The sequence below is a fragment of the Pseudonaja textilis genome, chromosome 14 (assembly GCF_049901715.1).
Source record: "Pseudonaja textilis isolate UNSWEBS1 chromosome 14, rPseTex1.2, whole genome shotgun sequence".
Taxonomy (NCBI): domain Eukaryota; kingdom Metazoa; phylum Chordata; class Lepidosauria; order Squamata; family Elapidae; genus Pseudonaja; species Pseudonaja textilis.
The window spans coordinates 7,134,486-7,156,033 of record NC_142003.1 but is presented as its reverse complement, the minus strand read 5'-3'; the positions used below and the strand labels follow the sequence as shown (position 1 = coordinate 7,156,033).

Genomic DNA, 21,548 nt, shown 5'->3' with positions numbered 1-21,548 from the left:
TAGGTGCTTAAATACATATGCACACACACACACACACACACACATGCACCTATGTGCGCACACATGAACACATTTGTGTTTCTGTAACATATATAATATATACTACTGTATACATAATAAAATTAATGCACATATGAATGTATGCAGATACATATACACACACACACATATATGTATATATATATATATATATAATATGAATATGTATATATATATATATATATATATAATATGAATGTATGCATATACATATACACACACACACATATATGTATATATATATATATATATATACACACACATACATACATACATACACACACACACACATATATAGGCAATACGCATATATACATATACATTCATACATATAAAAGATATATATGCGTGTGTGTGTGTGTGTGTGTGTGTGTGTGTGTATTTAGGTATTTAGGTTTCTTCGGGTATAATATATATAATATTAATGCAACACACATCCAATACACACACATATAATATTAAGGTAATAGATAATTACACATATATTATTACGGCAATACACACAGAATTTTATCTGCAAATCCCCTAGAATCATGCAAGTGTAATAGGCAGTATAGAAATGTGATAAGCAAATCCTAAATCCATATAATTTAAATGCACACATAAACATATAGGATTAATGCACAAACACACAAGCACATATCAATGCATATCTATATCTATTTATCTATCTATGCATTAATATGTATGTGTGTTTGTGCATTAATGTAATCTATATCTATCTGCAATTGTATTGATTTGTGCATTAATAATAGGGGTACATTATGTGTGTGCAAATATATATTATCTATCTATCTATCTTTCTAGATTGTCTGTCTACGGCATCTATCTATCTCTATCTCTCCATCTGCAATCGTGATTTGTGCATTAATAATAGGGGTACATTATGTGTGTGCAAATATATATTATCTATCTATCTCTATCTAGATTATCTATCTACAGTATCTATATCTCTCTATATGCAATCGTGCTTTGTGCATTAATAATAGGGGTACATTATGTATGTGCAGATATCTATTATCTAGTCTGTCTATCTATCTACCTACCTATCTGCACGCACAGAGCGGCCCCTATTATTCATGCACAAATCCCCGCGGTCCCGTCTACCGCCAGATCCTCCACGATGCAAATACCGGGGTCCACTTCTGAATATGATCACACAGCCGCCGAGCTGACATCACTGCCCTTCCATTATGAATACCAGGCGCATCTTCTCCCCCCTCCCCTCCCCCATACGGGCTCCTATGACAGCTTAGCCCCCCCCCCCATCCTTGATCAGTGACCCCCCCCTTTCCCCAGAGATCTCTCCCCTCCCCCCCCAGGGAAGCGCCCACCTTCTCCAAGGAGCTCTCCATGGCCGCAGGTGCTCGAGCGGCGGCGGCGGCGAAGGACGGGCTATACTTCCGCCTTAGCCGCGGCCTCGGCCGGCTCCACGTCGGCAGCCGCGCTGACGAAGCGCCAGGCGGCGTCCGCAGAGCGTGCGGAGGGCGGGGCCGAGGGGGGAAAGGGGGGGGGAAAGCGCGCGCACGCGCCCTCTTCCACCCCCCCCAGGTCCTTTGAGCCGTTTCGGCTTCCGTAGAGCGCGCGCCCACCTGGATTGACAGGGTTTGGGCGGAGCTAGAGCGAGCGACGTACCAAACAACACCCCCCCACACACCCACACACCCCCCAAAAAAAACCCAAAGAAAGAAAGAAAATAAATTTTAAGGGTTTTTTTTAAAAAAAATTCAAATCGGAGATACTTGGGGGCGAGGGGGGAATCCTTTCGATCGGCTTGGGGGAATTTCTGCTGGGAGATTGAAAGCTTTGGTAGAATCTACTCCTCCTCCTCCTTTGATGAATGGAACATTCCTCACGGGGCTCGAGGAAAGAGATGACGTCTTCCCCCCCCCGATGGAGCATGCGCGGGGAAGGATGACGTGCAAAAGCGTGTTTGCACGGTCCGAGCGAGTTTCGTTTGAGCTTTATAGGTAGTTGGGCAGCTGCCGGGTTCGGACGTGCTCTGTCCCTGCACGGGGTGGGATTTAGGTCTAGTTGCCTGCAATTGTCTTGGACCATTGGGATAAAACATTATTCCATTATAAAACATTATTCCAATGAGAAGACATCAATCAATCAATTCTTTGTAAAATGAACAAGACTCTTTTATTGAAGTCACCAGTGGGGTATCATTTGAAGGTTCCACTAAGGATGCTGATACCTCCCCACTAGTTACTCCATGGTCCATCTTTTGGGATCAAAAAGAACCCAGTTTGGTGTAGGGGTGAAGGTATTGGCCTAGAAACCAGGAGACACGGAGTTCTAATCCTGCTCAGGCATGAAAGTTGGCTAGGTGAGTTCAGCCCAGGCGCTGTCCGGAATGGGACAACTTGCTATGGCCAACTCACCATGGCCAACTCACTATGGCCAACTCAACGTGGCCAACTCAACGTGGCCAATTCAACATGGCCAATTCAATATGGCCAACTTGCTGCAGGACAACTTGCTGTGGGACAGTTTAACAATTCTATTTAATTATTTTTTTAAAAAAATTCATTTTTGCAATTCACATTTCCTTTTGTCCCTTCTATGGCATCCTTTCTGAATGATTCTATTCCACAATTTCATTGATCTTAGTGTAGCTCTTGTCCCATGGTGAATTATCCCATTGGCAAGTTGGCCATGGCGAATTGTCATAGACCCAGCACCGTCTTCTCAGTCCAGCCCACCTCACAGGGTTGTTGTTAGGAAAACAGGCAGGAGTTATATCTAGCAACCCATACTTCTAGAGCATCAAGGACTTCAGGGGGGAAATGCTAATCTATCCAGAAGGTTTCTGAGGTTCTGAACCAAGGTGTCCCCAACTCTAGTTAACCGGGTTTGGAAGGCTGAAGCCCCTTTATAGCCTAGAAACTAGGTGATGGAGAGTTCTAGTCCTGCTTTAGGCATGAAAGCTGGCTGGGTGATCTCAGCCTAATCCATCTTTCAACCCAGCCCACCTCACAGGGTTGTTGTTAGGAAAATAACTTCTACCAACCATGCTCAGATAGCACCAAAGATTCCGGGGGGAGAATTGAACCTATCCAGAGACTTTCTGGGGTTCCAATGAACCCCAAACCTTGGTCCTATTCCAACCAGGGCAGGAAGTCTGAAGCCCCTTCCTGACTAGGGCAGGGGGGCAACTCCCCACCTGGAAAGGAATAATGGATGAAAACTGAACAAGGGAGAGATTCAGTTTAGAAGTAAGGAGAAACTTTCTGACAGGAAGGACAATCCACCCATGGAACAGAAGTTGCCTTCGGAATTTGTGGGAGCTTCATCCCTGGAAGCTTGCAAGAAGAGACTGGACTGCCACCTGTCAGAAATGGCATAGGGTCTCCTGCTTGGGCAGGGGGTTGGATTAGATGACCTCCAAGGTGCCTTCCAACTCTATATTCAATGAAATTGCTTGCCTTTGGAATTTGTGGGAGCTTCATCCCTGGAAGCTTGGAAGAAGCGACTGGATTGCCATCTGTCAGAAATGGTGCAGGGTCTGCTTGGTTGGGGGGTTTGGACTAGATGACCTCCAAGGTCCCTTCCAACTCTGGTCTTCCGTATCTGTTGTCTGTATCGGTATCTATCTGGCGGGTGGGGTGGGGGGCTGTTTCCAAGGCAAGGAAGGCAGCGCCGACAACCCCGCGTGGAGGGAGTGGCGTGTGGCGGCTGGGTGGGAACGCGGGGGCGGCGAAGGCTGGGCGGCAGCTGCTGCTGCTTTGGGAGCCCCGGCGAAGGATGCAACGCCTGGCTCGCCTGGTCCGCCGCTCGCCCTGGCTTTGCAACGTGGGGCTCTACGGCAGCCTCTTCGCGGCGGGGGACGCCGTCCAGCAGCGGCTCCGACTTCGGCCGGGCCAGCCCGCCGACTGGGCTCAGACCCGGCGGGTGGCGTTGGTGGCGCTGACCTTCCACGCCAACTTCAACTACCTCTGGCTGCGGATGCTGGAGCGGCTCCTGCCCGGGCGAGCCCCGGCTGCCGTGCTGGCCAAGGTGGGCTGCGACCAGCTGGTGGGCGCGCCCGTGGCCATCCTGGCTTTCTACTCCGGTGAGTTGGGGCTTGGGGAGGGAAGAGGGGAGGGGGGAGAACCTGGCTGGGTCGCGCCTCCCCTCCTCTGAGCACGTGCAGAGGGCTCCGCGGGGATGGGGATGCCCCCTCTCCCCCCAAACACGCACACACACAAAGACACACACTAGAAGCCACAACGGTCGCTGGGGAGACGGGTGAAGTTTCAAGCGCGCCTCTCTGGCGGGCGCCCGGTTGCAAAGCCAGCGACGGAGAAGGCCGTTCTGTGGATGGTGAGGTGCGATTTATGGAGGTTTACAGAGTAGAGGAGAAAGAGAATGGAGGGGGGAGGAGGAAGGTGAAGGAGGAGGAGGAGGAGGAGGAGGAGGAGAGAGAGGAAGAAGAAGAAGAGGAGAGGAGGAGGGGAGGTGGTGGTGGTGAAGGAGCGGGAGAGGAAGAAGAAGAAGGTGGAGAAAGAGGAGAGGAGCAGAAGGAGGAAGAGGAGGAGGAGGAAAGTGAAGAAGGAGAGAGGAAGGAGAAGAAGAGGAGAGGAGGAGGAGGAGGAAGAGGAGGAGGAGGAGGAAAGTGAAGGAGAGGGAGGGTGGAGGAGGAGAAGGAGGAGAAGAAGGAGGGGAGGGGAGGGGAGAGGAAGAAGAAGGAGAAGGAAGAGGAGAGGAGCAGGAGGAAGAGGAGGAGAAGGAGGAGGAAAGAAGGAGAGAGAGGAAGGAGAAGAGGAGAGGAGGAGGTGGTGAAGGAGAGGGAGAGGATGAAGAAGGTGGAGAAAGAGGAAAGGAGCAGGAGGAGGAAGAGGAGGAGGAGGAAAGAGAAGAAGGAGAGAGGAAGGAGAAGAAGAGGAGAGGAGGAGGAGGAGGAAGAGAAGGAGGAGGAAGAGGAGATTGTAGGATCTTTGGTGCTCTTAGAACTTGGTTGCTTTCTTGCAGATGTTTCATGAACCAACTAGGTAACATCATCATCCGTTCCAGCTATCATTTTCATTTCCTATAAACTGTGACTTTGTGGGGTGGGGAAGTAAAATCATCGCTCTTTGCTTCTTAGAGGTTATGCAGAAGCACAATTTTTTTGCTTCACAAGGCTATCTGTTTCTTTTCTTTGCAAGATCCATATGCAATTTGGATAGATTTGTCCATCCTTCCATTTTTAACATCTTCTTTTCCTTTGAAACTATTTTTGCATCAGGCATGAGATTGCTTCAAGGAAAAGAGGATATTTTTGCAGACTGCCGGCAGAAATTCTGGAACACATATAAGGTAAGTGTAGGGTTGTCACGCATAGGAGCCCATCAATTCAAGCATCTATGACATCTTTAAAAAAAAAATATTTACTGTGTATTCTGAAATAGTTAAAGACATAAGTACCACAAATAAGAAAATCAGACACAGATACCAAAATACGGGCAGAGAAGCAGCAAATCTGACATACCATAAAACAAATAGGCCTTTTGTATCTTTATTCTTTAATTTTTGTATTCTTATACTTCTGCAATATCATTTCTAAAAAAAACAACCCTGACTGATCTCCAATACATCACATGAAGCGTACAAATATTATGAGATATTTTACATCCATTTTCTACACAAAATCTGTTTCTCTCTGTTAGGCATTATGCTAAAATAAACTTAGTTAACTTTGTTCGTATCAGTGAAAAAAACAAAGCAAATGTTTAAATGAAAATACGAAGACCTTCATCTATGTAGCTGTAAACAAAAGCAGAAAACTTTGTGTTTAAATTTCATTGCAAAATTGGAAAAAATATAGTATGCACTTTGCTTTTAGGATAAACTTAGCCAACTGATTGAGACAAATAGGTATCAGTGGAATACCTATTACACTATTACACCTATTAGTGTGTTGTGTAATTCTATAGTACATCTTAAAGTGTGGTTTCCCCCAAAAACTCTCAGGGGGTCTCCAGAATCAATATTATCTGCCAGTCTACGTTGCAAAATCATAACAATATTAAAATCTCAACCGGCAATTGTGAGACATGGTAGGGCGACAAGTATGTCAATTTTTATTTTTATTTTTAAAAAATGCTAATTTAATTCAATAAATATTGATAAATATAACCCTTAACAAACAAAAGTTCTTTTGGTGGGATTCTCTGAGAGAGAGAAATGTTTCAGAAACACTACTGGAGATTATGGAATAAGGAAGCACTGTTAAGTGAAAATAATAGTCTTGCTTTAAAAAAGGAAGAAAAAAGAGTGAATATTTGCAGACCATGCTTAAGCAGGCACAAACACACACTGTTTTGTGGTTGCATAACTGCTTTAGCTCACGCTTCATTTAACGTCTCTCAGATTTCAAGTCTGTGGAAACACACTTATTAAAAACGGCAAGAGAAGAAAAAAAAATTCTGAAAGGAAGACAGCCATTGGTTTGATTTGCTAATCAAAGGAGCCTTAATTTCTTGAAAGATTCATTTACCAATCTGGCAAAGGGACAAACATATCAGCTGTGGTGTAATGTTGGCTTTTCTTAAAGTACAGCCAATCCAAAATCAGAGAGGATAAAAGAATACTTACAACGCAAATTTCACACCCACGGGCATATGCTGGCTTCACACTCTGCACTTAAGCCATGATTTGCAAATTAGGATTTCTTGCATAAAGCCAAAGGAGCTGAGTGTATAGACTGTATTCAATCCTAAACCAAACCACAACGATTGCATTAATCTGAAACACAACCCCTTGAGTTATAGCTGGGAGCAGTGAGTGTATGAATGGAACCAGTGTTTCCTTCCACATTTTTTTGTTTAAATCGCCTTGGCACATAATATTCAAATAAAATTCATCACGTCCTCCATTATTTTAGCTAGCGGTTGTGAATAACCAGCAGACTGGGTCCCCCATAATGTTGTGGAATCAAACTCAGAATCCAAAGCAACGGAATCAAGACTCATTGCTGGTGGTGGGATTCAAATTTTTTTACTGCCGGTTCTGTGGGCGTGGCTTGATGGGTGTGGTGTGGTTTGGTGGGCGTGGCAGGGGAAGAATACTGCAAAATCCCCATTCCCTCTGCACCCCATTAACCTGCTTTCCAGCTCCGTTCTCCTGTGCAGGGCAACCTAAGGAGACCCAGCTGATCAGCTGGGACTCAATGGGAGGCAGAGAAGAGATGGGGTTGGCGGGGCCGGTCAGAGGTGGGGTTTGCCGGTTCTCTAAACCACTCAAAAAAAATTTAAACAACCCATTCGTCATTTTCCCCCATCTTGATTGGTTATTTTGAACATGAGCGTGAGGCTTTATAGGAGGACAACAGATCATTTTTCTCATATTGCCTGTTTGCATGACTCTAATCCAAGAATTGTTGTTTTTCTTTTTAAATTCCAGACAGGGTTGATGTACTGGCCTTTTGTACAGGTGAGTGTCGGCCTCCTCCCCCTCTTCCTCACCTGCCTCTTCTTCCTCCTCCTCCTCCCTCCTCCCCCACCTTCTATTCTTACCTCCTTTTCCTCCTTCCCCTCCCCTTCCTCCTCCTCTGCCTCTTCTTCCTCCTCCTCCCCCGTCCTCCTCCCCTTGATCTTCCTCTTGCTCTTCTTTCTCCTCCTTTTCCCTTTCTCCTTCCCCCTCCTCCTCACCTGCCTCTTCTTCCTCCTCCTCCTCCCTCACCTTCTCTTCTCTTCCTCTTCCTCCTCCTCCTCATTGGATAATTCGCCATGGGCGAATAGGCGGCAATATAAATCAAATAAATAAATAAATAGTAAAATGTCTGTAAGAAAACAACCAAGCTCAAAAAGCACCAAGGAGCTGACAATTCTCCTCACTTCCTCCTCCTCCTTCCTCCACCCTTCTAGCACTGATAATGTTACCTAGTTGGGTCATGAAACGTCCGTAAGAAAACTGCCACACTCAGCACCAAGGAGCCCTCATTCCAACCCCGAGCTATCGATTACTTTCCTCTTATCAATGTCTGTTACGTCCCGAGGCCTTGCGGCTTGACAGAATCTTCCTTCAGCCTTCCTTCCTTCCTTTCCTTCCAAATAGCTTTCTAACTTCAGCTTTGTTCCGGTCTACCTGAGGACAGCGTTTACTGGCTTCTGTGGCTTCCTTTGGGCCGTTTTCCTGTGCTTTTCCCAGCAAAGCGGGGATGGAACAGCGACGTCGGTTTTCAAGCTGTTCCACGAGGAGAAGGCAGCCCCAGGCAAGACATCTTCAGGGAAATAAACCGTCAACGGAGCCATGATGACCAAGACTTTAGGACCAACCTCATGTTTATGACTCTTGCAGTATTCTGTGGCGCAGTGGTTGGAGTGCAGTATTGCAAGCTATTTCTGCCACCAGCTGCCTACAATTTGGCAGTTCAAATCCCACCAGGCTCAAGGTTGACTCAGCCTTCCCTCCTTCCGAGGTGGGTAAAATGAGGACCCAGATTGTTGGGGGCAAGAGGCTGACTCTGTAAACCGCTTAGGGAGGGCCGTAAAAGCACTATAAAGCAGTATATAAGTGCTATTGCTATTCCCACTGTCACGCGATCCGAATTTGAGCTCTCAACAACAGGCACAGATTAACAACAGGTGCAATGTGCCAGGGTCATGCCATCCCAATTTGCAAAACTTTTCCAGCTGGCCTCCGACAAACAAAATCAATGGGTTAATCTGGACTCACTTAACAGCCTCATGTTTCACTTAACAACCACGGCCAAGAAAAAGCCCATAGAATCGGGGGTGACTCAATTCACCTCGCTTAGCAAACAACAATTCTAGTTCAAATTGTGATCGTAAGTCGAGCACTACATGTGTGTACCTTGTAGCTGTAGCTGTTCGTGATGTAGATGCTTATGGATAATATTTTCTGTATATACTGGAAGGTATTTCTTATGGGGAGAAAAACACACAAAAAGCAATCTAAACCAGTGGTCGCCAACCAGAGGGCCGGGGACCACTGGTGGCCCGTGAGAAAATTTTGGTGATCCTCAGAGAAATGTCACCCCCAAAGCAATTAATCCAGGCTGCTCAGGAACACAAGGCTGAGCCTCCCACATGGCCCGCGAGAACACAAGGCTTGCGTCACTTGCATTGCAAACAGCATGAGGTAGTGAGGGGAGGGGGGAAAGGGCGGAGGGGGGGAACTTGCCCCACTCGCCCCATGTGCCTCGCCTGGCCACCGGGTTGCTTCTTTCCACTTCTTTCTTCTTCTGCTTTTGGCTGCATGCAAGGAAAGCAACCAAAGTCTGTCTTTCTCTCCCCCAAACTCCACCATAAATGAGTCCTTGGGACCCTGCAAGGCATCCTGCTCCAAGAGGCTGTGCTGGCACAACAAGTCTTACAAGGACTCATTTCTGCTGGAGTTTGGGGGAGAGAAAGAAAGACTTCTGCTACTTCTGCTGCTTTCCTTGCATGGAGCCAAAAGTCTCTCTCTCTCTCTCTCTCTCTCCCCACCCCCACCCCCAAGAACGGAGCTGGAGATGGTAGCCTGCGATCCCAAATAAAGAATGATCGATCAGTAGGAAAACAGGGTGGGGAAGTTTCCTGCAGACTTTTTTGTGTGTGTGGGGATTTTCCCAGGGTCTCTGGTCTGTGGGATTTAAAATTATGAGTTTGGTGGTCCCTGAGGTCCAAAAGGTTGGTGACCCCTGGTGTAAACGAGGTGCAAAAATTGATTTGTGGGGAACTCCCTTTAGAAATGTATTAGGGGGGAAGGGTGTTCTCAAATTTTTCTTTTACTCAATAATAGAGAGACGAGTAAACTATTTCAACCGTGTTAACTGTACTGTAAATTCCCTTATTTTTAAAGCCGTCAAAATGCGATATGAGAGGTTTCCTGGTGGTCTTTCATCGCTATCCTAACCAGGTTTCCCCAGATAGTTTTTCAAGCTACTTGCATGTGGCAGTTTCATGCCATGCTGGAGTATCGTTGGAAGACCTAGGTCCTAAGAGATCAGATTAAAAGGCGGTCATAGATCCTCTATCTCTGTGGTCCCTAAGAATCAACTTGATCAGCTCAATTAATCAATGAAACACATAGCAGTCTGGAGAAGACTTTAGTGCTAGGAAAGGTGAAAAGGAGAATGAATGATCCATAAGTGGATGGATTCAATTATAGTAGCTGATAGGAAGACCTGAAAGATGACATTAGAGATACCTCATCACAGGGAAAATTTATCTGTGTTGTCACAAGTTGTCAAAAAGAACTGAAAGCCACACAATCGGCCATTGCAGTCTATTTTTTCCCCTTAACATAACAGATAATCACAGTTGGAAGGGACCTTATAGGTCATCTAGTCCAACCTCCTGCCCAAGCAGGAGACCCTACACCATTTCTGACAAATGGCAGCTCAGTTTCTTCTTGAAAGCCTCCAGTGATGAAGCTCCCACAACTTCCGAAGGCAACTTATGTTCCATGGATTGATTGTTCTCACTATCAGAAAATTCCTTTTTATTCCCAGGTTGAATCTCTCCTTGTTCAGTTTCCATCCATTATTCCTTGTTTGGCATTCAGGGGCTTTGGAGAATATCTTAATCCCTTCCTCCTCTCTGTGGCAGCCCCTCAAATATTGGAAGACTGCTATCCTGTCTCCCTTGGTCCTTCTCTTCACTAGACCAGCCATGCCCAGTTACTCTAATCGTTCTTCGTATGTTTTAGTCTCCAGTCCCCTAATCCTCCTGGTTGCTCTTCTCTGCACTCTTTCTAGAGTCTCAACATCTTTTTTATAGCGTGGTAACCAAAACTGGATGCAGTATTCTAGGTGTGGTCTTACTAAGGCTTCATAGAGTGGTATTAGTACCACACTTGATCTTGATTGCATCCCTCTATCCTTTCCCCTCCCTCTTCTGGCAGGACACAAACAACAACACAACGGGGCAGCGATTTGCTTGTCCAAATATAACTCAAGCGTACAGTATAGACGTTGTCTCAAAGGTGGGGGTTTTTTTCCCCCAAGAGGCAACTGGACTTTCTGCTTTTTCTTTGAAGAGGTTTCGCTTCTCATCCAAGAAGCTTCTTCAGCTCTGATGAGAAGTGAACCGCGTGTATCAAAGAAAAACTAAGAAAGTCCAAATTGCCTTTTGGGGAGGAGGCGGGAAAGCACCTTTGGGACAACTATGACTTGGAGGGCTGAGAATCTCCATATAGACCAGGGGCCCCCAAACTTGGCAAAATTAAGACTTGTGGACTTCAATTCCTAGAATTCTCCGAGAATTCTGGGAATTGAAGTCCATAAGTGTGAAAGTGGAAAGTTTGGAGACCTTCCCGTCCGGGCCTGGGACTCCACGACGGGATTTCATGCTTCCGCGGCTCGGTTTAAGCTGTCAAAGCCACTCCACGAGCCCAAGCACGGCCGCTGGCTCTCGATTGGCCGGGCGAGTCAGGCGCGACAGCCAATCCTCACGCACGTTCCCGGGAGGAGGAGAAATCCGCCTCTTCCCGCCCTTCCGATCTTCTTCTTGTAACGCGATTGGCTGAGGCGTGCGGCGCGCGCGGGGCCGCGATTGTTGTTGTCAAGGAGACAGGGAGGAGGGAGCGGCCGCTGCTGCTGCTGCGGCCTCCGCGGCGCTCGCCGCCCCTCCGCCTTTTTTTTTGGGCTCCTCCTGAGGCGCGGCGCCCGCCGCCATGTTTTGCTACTCGGAGGGGCTGCTGGTGGCCTTCTCGGCGGTGGTGCTGGCGGCGCTGGCGCTGAGCCGGAGCGCCACGCTGGCCTGCGCTCTGTCGGGCGGCTTCTACCTGGCGCTGCGCCTCTTCAGCCTGGAGCCCGTCGCCCCGCAGCGCGCCCAGCTGGTGGTGCAGCCCCGCGGGAACCCCGCCCGCATCGCCCACCGAGGGGGAGGCCACGACGCCCCCGAGAACACGCTGGCCGCCATCCGGCAGGTCGGCGCCGGTTTTGCGTGTGTACAAGGAGCGCCCTTTGGCGTGGATGTAGCGCTGGCTGCGTGGGGAGGGCCTGGGGGAGGGGAGGGGTGACAAGGGTGGTGAGTGTGTGTGTGTGTGTGTGTGTGTGGTATTTGTTGGGTAGGTGTTTGTGTGCACAGTAGGCATCGTATATCCGGGCTGCAAGCATCTGGATGGCAGCAAATAGTCATTCCTTGTTGACAGCTGGTTCTTGGGATGAAAATTAATAGATTTATCTGTCTGTCTATGTCTATCATCTCTATCTGTCTATCATCTGTCTATATATATCATCTATTTATCCATCATTACCTACCTACCATCTATATATCATCTATCCATCATTTATCTATCACCTGTCTCCAGATGAAAATGAATAGATGTATTTATCCTGTCTGTTTGTCTGTCTATATCTATGTAAAGGAGTCAGTCAGTCAGGTCAGTCAGACAGAGACAGACATAGGTAGGTAGGTAGATAGATGATAGATAAACAGACAGACAGACAGATAGATAAGATAGGTAGGTAGGTAGATAGGTAGAGCGATAGGAGTGATAGAGCGATAGATTGATAGACAGAGTGATAGATAGAGCGATAGATTGATAGATTGATAGATAGGCAGATAGAGCGATAGATAGATTGATAGAGCAATAGATAGATTGATAGATGATAGATGACTGATTGATAGATGATAGATGACTGATTGATAGATGATAGATATGATAGATGGATTAGATAGATAGACAGAAGACAGACAGATAGATAGATATATTCACAGACATACTGTAGATACTGAACCACAGAAATCCTACTGATTTGCAGTTATGTATAAATCACACTTCTTATTTAACTCCAGCAGGATTTAAGTAGTGCAACAGCATGGATTTTATTAAGTTATTTAATTTACAATATTTGCTTCTCATTCCTGAAGGAATTGAGGAGCTAGCAGTCAGAAAGATGAGATGGGCCTCCCACTGCTACATTTATTGAATAAGATGAATCTTACAAATAAAGAGGCCTCGATGAATTGAAAACCATTAGAAAGAAGTGATTGCAATTAATTGTGTGATTAAACAAAGAAAAGGCTAGGTTTGTTTGGCTTGCAAACAGGACGGATTAAAACATCAAAGAACCTCCTAAACAGAGGCAGAAAATTAGCATGGGAGATCACCAGCAAATATTGGTGAATCATTAAAGATAATTATAGTAACTGTCTGTTTCCCCAGATAATGTACAGTACACTTGGATCAGAAGGGAATTTATGACAGAAGCTGTTTACACTGTTTCTTTTCCTAATGGCTGGTAGAAACCAGATTCTAATACTTTTTGAGTAGCCTTTGCTGATTTCTGAATGCAAACCTTCTTTTGCATTGTTTATTGTATGACTTAATTGCCTTATACGCAATCATAAGGTGTCCCATTCTTTTGTTGTGTTTGCACAACACGGCTGTTCCGGTCAGTGCTACTTTAGAGAAGTTCCTTAACCTGTCCGGTGGCAGCACCTGGTCACAAATGTTCTGTCAGACGAAAAACTATTTTGACAACCTCTCAGGAGGGGTGGGATTGTACCGGTTCTGTCTGGCTCTGTAGAACCGGTAGCTCTGAAGAAAAGCAGACAGAGAACCAGTTCTATGTCTGCTGATGTTTTGGCCCACCCGCCCGCCTGGGCTCTTACCTGACCTTTATTTCCTGCTTTTTCAACCTCAGCTGCCATGCAAGGCACAGCTGAGGTTGAAAAAGCAGGAAAAAAGTGCTTTTTCAAATGCTGCTTCTCTGCACTCAGCAGTCTGGGCAGCAAGCTGATGAGGATTTACAGGTGGGTGCGCAGTGTGCAAGGAAGCACATCGTAAATCACTGAGCCTCATAAATCACCGAACCGGTAGTTAACACTGTCGGATCCCACCCCTGCCTCTAAGCGGGCTGTAAGGGACGCCCTGGCTCAATGGCTAAGACGCTTGGCTGGTTGATCAGAAAGGTTGGCCGTTTGGCGGTTCGAATCCGTAGCTACACGTAATGGAGTGAGCTCGCATTACTTGTCCCAGCTTCTGCCAACCTAGCAATTCGAAAGCATTTATAAAAAAAATGCAAGTAGAAAAATAGAGACCCCCTTGGTGGGAAGGTAACAGTGTTTCGTGCGCCTTCGGCGCTTAGTCATACCAGCCACATGACCACGGAGACACTTCAGCTTTGGCACGGAGATGAGCACCGCCCCCTAGAGCCGGAAATGACTAGCACGTAGGTGCGAGGAGAACCTTTACCTTTAAGTGGCTACAAAGGAGACCTCCAACACCTCTGAGTAATGTCAAGGATAAAGCCAGGGAAAATTTGCCTATCTTCCATCACTGAGCTTTCCCTTTGGAGCTTGGGCTTGCAACTCTGATATCCAAAAGATGAAATACTCTAGCTTGAACATTTGTTTTTAGTCGTCCCTGTTGAAATAACATGGATTTGTCAGTAGCAATTTTGCTTAGGCTTCATTGTTCGGTTCTTTGTTTCTCCACTTCAGCAACTTTAAGATACGTGGACTTCAGTTGTCACTACTGCTAAGCCAGCAAGCTGTAGCTGGTTGGATAATTCCCAAGGCAAAGTTATACCAATACATTGAATTGAAAGCTTACTGTATTATGCTCTGAAAATGTGGACTTTGTTTCTTAAGGCAGCTGAGAATGGAGCCACAGGAGTGGAACTGGACCTTGAATTTACTGCAGACGGGGTTCCTATCCTTATGCATGACGAAACGGTGGACAGGACCACTGATGGCTCTGGAAGTTTGCGTGACTTGACGTTTGCTGATATTCGACAGTTTAATCCAGCTGCTAAACATAGATTATGGTAAGGGAACAACCCCGTCGTTCACTCACTGAGTCGTGCCCAATTTTACGACCTTGTTTGCCACAATTCTTAAGCGAGTCACACATAGCCCTTAAGCAGACCCAGCTTCCCCTGTTGAATTGGCCAGTTGGGGAGGTCAACGAATTGTAACCACATGATCCCAGAATGCTGCAACCATCATAAATACATGCTGGTTGGCAAATACCTGATCAAGTGACCATGGGGATGCTGGAACAATTGAAAATCTGCGGATTGGTTGTAAGTCAGTGCCATTATAATTTCAAAGTCACTAAACAAGTGGTTGTAAGTCGAGAACTACCTGAACATGTACTTTTTTTGTGGATCGCAACTTCCCAATAGATAATCATGTCTTCTGGTGCTTAAATGACTAAATTCTTCAAGGATCTTTATAAGAGTTGGTGTTCCTTTTCTACTGGAATATATGTTGGGATCTTTAGTGGTGGTACAGTACAAATGGGGAAATATTTCCTTTTTTTTAATTGGATACTTTTCTGTTTAAATGCACACCTTTCAAGTAGGTCTGGTGATTTTTTTTTCCTCCAGGAGGGATTATCGTGGGGAAAAAATACCAACCCTAAAAGAAGCTGTTTTGGAAAGTTTGCATCATGACCTCATCATCTACTTTGATGTCAAGGGACATGCAGATAAGGTACCCTTCCAACAGTTTTCCTTTCCTGTAGAGCTCTTCCATTTGACAAAACGTTCTGACAATAACATGCTGAAACAAACAAGGTGATTTTTTAAATACTAGTTTTATTCATGGCACTAAAGTAATGACGGGGTAAAGGTTTCCTCATAAATGCTTTTTCTCTCATTCATAGAGCTGTGTTACGGAAGGGGCAGAGAACTATTTTTTTTAAAGGCACTTATTATCAGCATGTGGTTTTTTTTCTGATTATAGAGTAAATTGCATGAAGATACTGATACTGATCTTACTCTGAGTACCTAGCACCAGCAAGTAGAGTCTTGCTCTTTCTCAGTCCTGTTATTTGAAAAAAATCAAGAGTTGAGGTTGGAAGCGTCTTCGTTGACTCTAGGGCCGAATTCTGAATCTTTCCTTGAATCTGTATTTCAGTTAAACCAAGTTGCTGTTTTTGAAAGCAACTTTCCCACGTACATTACTGGTAGTACATTCTGCTCCATTCACCTGCCTTGGTGTGTATTTTTCCCCCAAAACACAAATTATTTTGTGCTCTGCACATGCCACTTTAAGCAGTAGCATCTGCTATGCAAGAATTCCCCCTGGTAGCTGAAATGTACAAGAAAAAAACCCTTGTCTTTGTCCAGTGCTTTTTTTAAAATGCCATTTTCTTTTTACTGGCAGGCAGTTGCAGCCCTGACACAGCTCTACCTAGAATATCCACGGCTGTACAACACCAGTGTGGTTTGCTCGTTTATGCCAGATGTTGTCTATAAGGTGAAGATTTCAAAACGTTGTCTCATAATTTTATGACATGACAATAGGAAGTTTTTGAGTAGGCTTGGTGTTCTACAAGATGCACAAAATGTTAGAAACAGGGAAGCACATGCTACCTATTTTTTAGAACCTTAATTGCCATCTAGCTTATTTTAACATGCTCAGTAAACTCCGGGCCTTCCCTACATTGGAAAGTCAGTATAAAAAGAGTTCATTGGATTAAGCCTAAGAGTTGATCACGTTAGTGTTTTACATTGGCTGTGGAATGGAGAAACGTGTTTGTCTTGGTGCTTTTTAATGCTTGTGTGTTCGGTTTATAACACCAATGCCCTACTTCATCTCCCTGAGGAAAAAGTGAGTAATAGGTACCTTTCTGTATGCATTAGGTAGGATATTTGTGTTTTAAAGGGTGTATGGATTGACTGAACTGCTCGACGTCAGTCCTATCAAAGGCTGAAGCATTTCTGAACAAGATCTGTTCAACTTGGAAGTAAATGCTCGTGGAGAAAATCAGTGGGATATTTTCTTCTGAGTTTTGGATTGTAATGCAAAGCAAGGGGGATCTTCCCACAACCCATGATTTGCAGTTTGATTCCCACGACCTCCAGAATGCGGGCAATGTTAAACCTCTTGTATTATAACCTCATTAAGCTACCGGGATGCAGGTGTTTAGCTTTGTGTGATTTGGTCTTTTAGATAAAACAAGCTGACAGAAATATCATAACAGCTCTGACCCACCGACCCTGGAGCTTCAGTCATTACGGGGACGGGAAGCCTCGCTATACGGTTTTTTGGAAACACTATTTGTCTATGGCCTTCGATGTTATCATGGACTGGAGCATGCACAACTTCCTATGGCATTTATGTGGCGTTTCTGTTTTCCTGATGCAGAAAAACTACGTTTCACAGTAAGTTGAACAGCATACTTGATTTTCACCCGTCTGTGGCTGCTAGATTTCTTGATGGTGATTGCATGGAGAAAAGTTGGTCTCACATTTATGAAACGGAGACCTGGAGAACAATGGGATCTCTAGAGAGCTTTCTCTGGACAAATCCTCCAAATTTAAATGGTTTTTAATCCTGAGGAACATTGGATCTACACTGAGCTTTTTCTGGATGAACCCCAAACTTTAAATGGCTCTAATTGCCTTTGTGGGTTTTTAAAGGAGGAAAGAACTGTATCAGAACAGTAAAGAGGCTATAGAAACATTTTAAAAATAAGCCAGAATGCAACTACTTGTCCCCTCATCCTTTTTGCCTACTTCCTTTTAGGGACTACGTAAATCGTTGGTCCTCGAAAGGGGTTCACGTTGTCGCTTGGACCGTCAACACGCTTGCCGAAAAAATGTATTACGAAAACGTTCTCCAGACCACCTACATGACCGACAGCTTACTAGAGGATTGCGACCCTCACTACTAGCTCGATCTTCAACTCCCAGTTGGCTTCCTTAAGTCAGACTGGAGTTCAGTGGGACTTTATGATTTTATTTCGCCGAGGCCACATCGCTTCCCTCAAGGGGGAGGAAAACGATTCCATGTCGGGTTGCACCAAGCTTCTTCCTTTTGGCTGGGATTGAGATTTCTCACAACTCACTTTTGCTCCAAGAATGAATCAGCATTTTTAGTCATATAGATACGTGCAGCTGAAATGGGGGGACGGGGGACGGGGACCCCGATCCACTACAAGGTAGGCAAAATTAAGAAGGTTGGGAATGAAATTTTTGGAAAATTCATGGAATGCTCCATTTTTCCCGTGCGCCTTCCCTGTCCTCTAGTGCTCCAGTAGCAATCTGGCAGTTTCCCAGAAGTAAATCAGAAATGATTTTCAAGGTGTCCTGAGGGGTGTCCTTGTTCCCTGTTTTGTCCAGGATGCCAGTTCAGAAAAATGGCCAATTACCCCAGTCAGTCTAGTCTGGAGAGAGAATGAACACTTTTTTTTCCCCATTGTTCTATTCCTAAATCTGAGTTCTGCACATTCTTGGTTTATACTTGGTCAAAACAGAACTACCAACTGCACTGAATAAAAACCTCTTGCTGTTTTGTCCTCACAGATCACACCACATTCGACAAGACTTAAGAAAGAACCCAGGTAGTCTGTATGGGCCCATGACCATTCATTCAGCAAATGTTCCAAGTTACGGCAGTGCCGAACGAACGGTGGTTATCACCATCCTCGGAGGTGCGACCATCAAAAGCGTTCCCTTAGGCACACAAATGCAATCTGGGCAGTTGGCAACCAGTTTGCACTTACAGCCAGTTGCAGCTTTCGCACGATCACTGTTGCAACCTTCTCTGCCGGCTTGCCCAGAAAATCAGTGGGGAAACCAGCAGAGAGGATTGCAAGTTACTCAGGTAAGTTTCCCACACCTATGCGGCCTCCCTGCCCCTTTGTGCCATGCCAACCATTTATTCACCTGCCTCGCCTGCACCCCTTCACATCCGCACCTCACCAACTCATATACCCTTCCTGACCCGTGCCACGCTTCTCATGCCCCCCCTCATCACATCCTTCTCCACACCATCAGACCCTCCACACCCTATTACTCCTTTCCCTTCCTATTTACTCGTCTGGGCCTTGCCACTTCCTGCCAGTTTTCCTCCCTGACTTTGGTTGTGGGAAGCCAACAGGAAGTTCCTTGCCTAATGACCCTGGGATTCAGTTAACGACGGCAGGGTGCAGGAATTACCATTGGCACTTCACAGTTGCATCGCTTAGCCACAGAAATTCTGGCCCCCAACTGCTGTCATAAGTCGAGAATTACCTGCAGTGAGTTCGGGGAGATCACTTCCAACTATGTCCAGTGTGCAAACATTTTCTCTCTCCCGCCCATAAATTCAAGGTGCAGCTTTGATAATGCAGTTAACCTCTCGATCAATACTTAGCAAGGCAACGTGCAATATATTTTGATGTGGTCGGGCTATTTAATGAAAGCTGGGAGTGGGGAGCTTTTCACAGCTGTCAGGGCTAGGATGATAAAAGCAAGGTGCATTTATGGCAGGTTTAAAAGTTAACTTTTGTTGAAGGTTGCATTTCTAACTTGAAAGAAATGTTTACATTGCGTCTGTTCACGGAAACCTGAAACAGTTCTCTGGACTGCGTTTTTCTTCAGTTAGGTCTTTTCAACATTGAGATTTGCCCAAAAGTGAAAGAATACCAATGATTTGTAAGGATTGTTTCCATCAGGATTGAAAGTGTCACCCCATAAAACATCACTGTGTTAAAGATTACAGCAATAAAGGATTTTTAAAACAACGTTTTGGATAACTGCTGTAATGGAAACCACTACTAGAAAAAAGGGAAAACCAGGGATAAATTATCTCACGTGTTCAGGGTTTGTGATCATCTATAAATGTGGCACTAAAATGTCCCACTAGTGCAAAAAACTGCTGCCTTAAACTTTTGCAGTAAAGCACAAATAAAATTCTTGATACTTCAAAATTTCTTAAGCAATCTCTCATTTGGATATAATTTGGATGAAGCAGAAATGGGCACTTAGCAACTGCTATTCATTTTGTTCTCAAAAAGTTATTGATTTAAAATGCAGCTGCTAAGTCAGGCAAAATACATACATGGTTATAATTATTCCAAAATTCAGTTTCCCCCATACATCACAAGCCAGTGTTTAAATTAAAATGTTCTGTAAAACTGTTTCTGCCTTTTTTCACCATGCTGCTATACATGTTTTTTTTTAAATGAATGTTTCCTTTATTGTTCTCTGTACTGTACAAATCTCTGTATAATTTCTGTAAAATAAAAATCCTGACAAAGGAATAAATGTGGAGAGAAGATAATGATGTTTAAGGAATTATTCCTGGTGATTATATTACCTTACTGTCAGATTTCCATGATGCAATTAATTAATGAAGCCTATTTCCTCGATTGTACAATAAGTTTTGGTGAGGTGTGGAGAGAGATTCTTGTCATAAGGAATAATTTTGTGCCTTCATTTTCTGAAGTCATAATAAAATAAAACCTCATCAAATGTAAAAGTGCCCAGTAATTTTATTTAAAAATTTCTCATTTTTACAATTACCTTATTTGTACAAATAGCAAAATTCTAGATAAAAAGTGCTTGGTGGGATGTGTGTATTACAATACTTCATTCTTCACTTCCACTTCAAGCTTTCTTCAAGCTTTCCGTTTCCTTGTTCAGCCTCTTGTCTGGCTCTCAAAGCCAAAACCAGAGCATCCGATGGTCCAGCATTCCAGGTTATTTCGCCAGCCCCTGTTGCAAACAAAAGGAAGAAAACTGGTGTACTGTAGTTCAGAATAATAGAATTGGAAAGGAACTTGGAGGTCTTCTAGTCCAACCCTGTGCTTATGCCATTTCAGACAAATGGTTATCCAATCTCTTCTTTAAAAACCTTCAGTGTTGGTGCACCCACAACTTCTGGGGGCAAGTTGTTCCGCTGATTAATTGTTCTCACTGTCGCGAAATTTCTCCTTAGTTCTAGGTTGGTTCTCTCTTTGATTAGTTTCCACCTGTTGCTTCTTGTCTTGCCTTCTGGTGCTTTGGAGAATAGCTTGACTCCCTCTCGTCTTTGTGGCAATGTGTCCATGTTCCTAATAGTCCCTTTAGGGTTTCTTCTCTCAAAGCACACCAAAATGTGACCCCCATTAAACACCCAATTCTCCTGCCCCAGATGTTCATGCACTTATGCGGCCCACATGGTCAGTGAAATCCCTCAGATCTCTGAAGAGGTGATACACACGTAGATGTGGGGAAGCCAGGATCTTCCATACCACCAAAGTTTGGTTTCTGGCACCAAATTTCAATGGCACAATTTGGAACGCTCTTGGGTTTATCTCAACTCTTTTACCTACACACAAGTAGGTTTCTTCTTCCCATCCCACAAACCAAGTACTAGGAGAAGCTTTTTTGGCTTGGGACTTCCCTTACAGCCTCTTTCTACACATCTGATTGTGTCACTTCCCCTTTCAGACAAAACTAAAGGCGAATGTTGTGTCAAGCTTGACTTCCGATGACCACAAAGTTACCTTACCAAGTTCCTTTCTCCTAACCGTGTTTTGGCTTTCCAATCTAGCCTGTACTCATAATACTAGCACGAACCATAGTTCACTTAACTTTTTGAGATAAGCAGCATCAACTAAGCACGGTGATCATGCATGCTTTCAATTTAGCATGTTGAAATTAACTTTTGATGAAAAGGATCCCAAGCACCTATTGTATAGCACAATGATACAACTATTCTACCTGACATTTAGTACTTACCAGAATTAAAAGTGGCCATCCCAGGGTGTCTAGCAGACTGAAAAGGAGACAATCATAAACTTTGATTAGAAATACAGATCACTGTTTTAAACGTTGTAAAGCAGCTTACTGGTATGTTTATCAGACAAACATCTGATGTTCATCCTGG

At 44.8% G+C, this 21,548-nt stretch overlaps 4 protein-coding genes across 10 annotated transcripts in view; 2 read left to right on the top strand and 2 right to left on the bottom strand.

Annotated features, from left to right (window-relative positions):
- Window positions 1-1,543, bottom strand: part of PDXDC1 (pyridoxal dependent decarboxylase domain containing 1) — a 31,936-nt gene extending 30,393 nt beyond the window's left edge. The window contains exon 1 of the mRNA XM_087912349.1: window positions 1,374-1,543. Within this exon, the coding sequence (XP_087768475.1) occupies window positions 1,374-1,394 (21 nt within the window). The 5' untranslated portion in view covers window positions 1,395-1,543. The remainder of the gene's footprint in view (window positions 1-1,373) is intronic.
- A 2,136-nt stretch (window positions 1,544-3,679) lies between these two features.
- Window positions 3,680-9,779, top strand: MPV17L (MPV17 mitochondrial inner membrane protein like). Of its 2 annotated transcripts, none has more exons than XM_087912353.1 (4): window positions 3,680-4,096; window positions 5,252-5,322; window positions 7,408-7,437; window positions 8,062-9,779. In XM_087912353.1, the coding sequence occupies exons 1-4, from the start codon at window positions 3,790-3,792 to the stop codon at window positions 8,239-8,241; spliced, it is 588 nt and encodes a 195-aa protein (XP_087768479.1). In that variant the 5' UTR covers window positions 3,680-3,789; the 3' UTR covers window positions 8,242-9,779. The 2 variants fall into 2 exon arrangements, with proteins under 2 accessions (XP_087768479.1, XP_087768480.1); XM_087912354.1 differs by having other exon boundaries at window positions 3,720-4,096; window positions 8,155-9,779.
- Window positions 9,780-11,488: 1,709 nt separating this feature from the next.
- GDE1 (glycerophosphodiester phosphodiesterase 1) lies at window positions 11,489-20,156 on the top strand. 3 transcript variants are annotated; one of them, XM_026723890.2, is made up of 6 exons: window positions 11,489-11,880; window positions 14,553-14,728; window positions 15,293-15,398; window positions 16,074-16,166; window positions 16,863-17,074; window positions 17,439-20,156. In XM_026723890.2, the coding sequence occupies exons 1-6, from the start codon at window positions 11,626-11,628 to the stop codon at window positions 17,584-17,586; spliced, it is 990 nt and encodes a 329-aa protein (XP_026579675.1). In that variant the 5' UTR covers window positions 11,489-11,625; the 3' UTR covers window positions 17,587-20,156. The 3 variants fall into 3 exon arrangements, with proteins under 3 accessions (XP_026579675.1, XP_087768477.1, XP_087768478.1); XM_087912351.1 differs by having other exon boundaries at window positions 11,513-11,880; window positions 14,557-14,728; XM_087912352.1 differs by having other exon boundaries at window positions 11,595-11,897; window positions 14,557-14,728.
- The window catches only part of TMC5 (transmembrane channel like 5), a 24,198-nt gene continuing 22,801 nt past the window's right edge, over window positions 20,152-21,548 (bottom strand). For 3 of the 4 annotated variants that reach the window (XM_087912347.1, XM_087912345.1, XM_087912346.1), the window contains 2 exons: window positions 21,401-21,437; window positions 20,152-20,392 (listed from right to left, as the gene is read on the bottom strand). In XM_087912347.1, coding sequence (XP_087768473.1) covers window positions 20,274-20,392; window positions 21,401-21,437 — 156 coding nt within the window. In that variant the 3' untranslated portion in view covers window positions 20,152-20,273. The remainder of the gene's footprint in view (window positions 20,393-21,400; window positions 21,438-21,548) is intronic. The other variant, XM_087912348.1, reaches the window with a different exon arrangement.

Bases quoted from the DNA above. Each gene is read 5' to 3' on its own strand.
- MPV17L (XM_087912353.1), top strand. From the start codon at position 3,790: ATGCAACGCCTGGCTCGCCTGGTCCGCCGCTCGCCCTGGCTTTGCAAC. The intron at 5,323-7,407 runs GTAAGTGTAGGG...TTTAAATTCCAG, and splicing joins AATTCTGGAACACATATAAG to ACAGGGTTGATGTACTGGCC. The intron at 7,438-8,061 runs GTGAGTGTCGGC...CCTTCCAAATAG, and splicing joins TGTACTGGCCTTTTGTACAG to CTTTCTAACTTCAGCTTTGT.
- GDE1 (XM_026723890.2), top strand. From the start codon at position 11,626: ATGTTTTGCTACTCGGAGGGGCTGCTGGTGGCCTTCTCGGCGGTGGTG. The intron at 14,729-15,292 runs GTAAGGGAACAA...TTTTTCCTCCAG, and splicing joins GCTGCTAAACATAGATTATG to GAGGGATTATCGTGGGGAAA. The intron at 15,399-16,073 runs GTACCCTTCCAA...TTTTACTGGCAG, and splicing joins TCAAGGGACATGCAGATAAG to GCAGTTGCAGCCCTGACACA.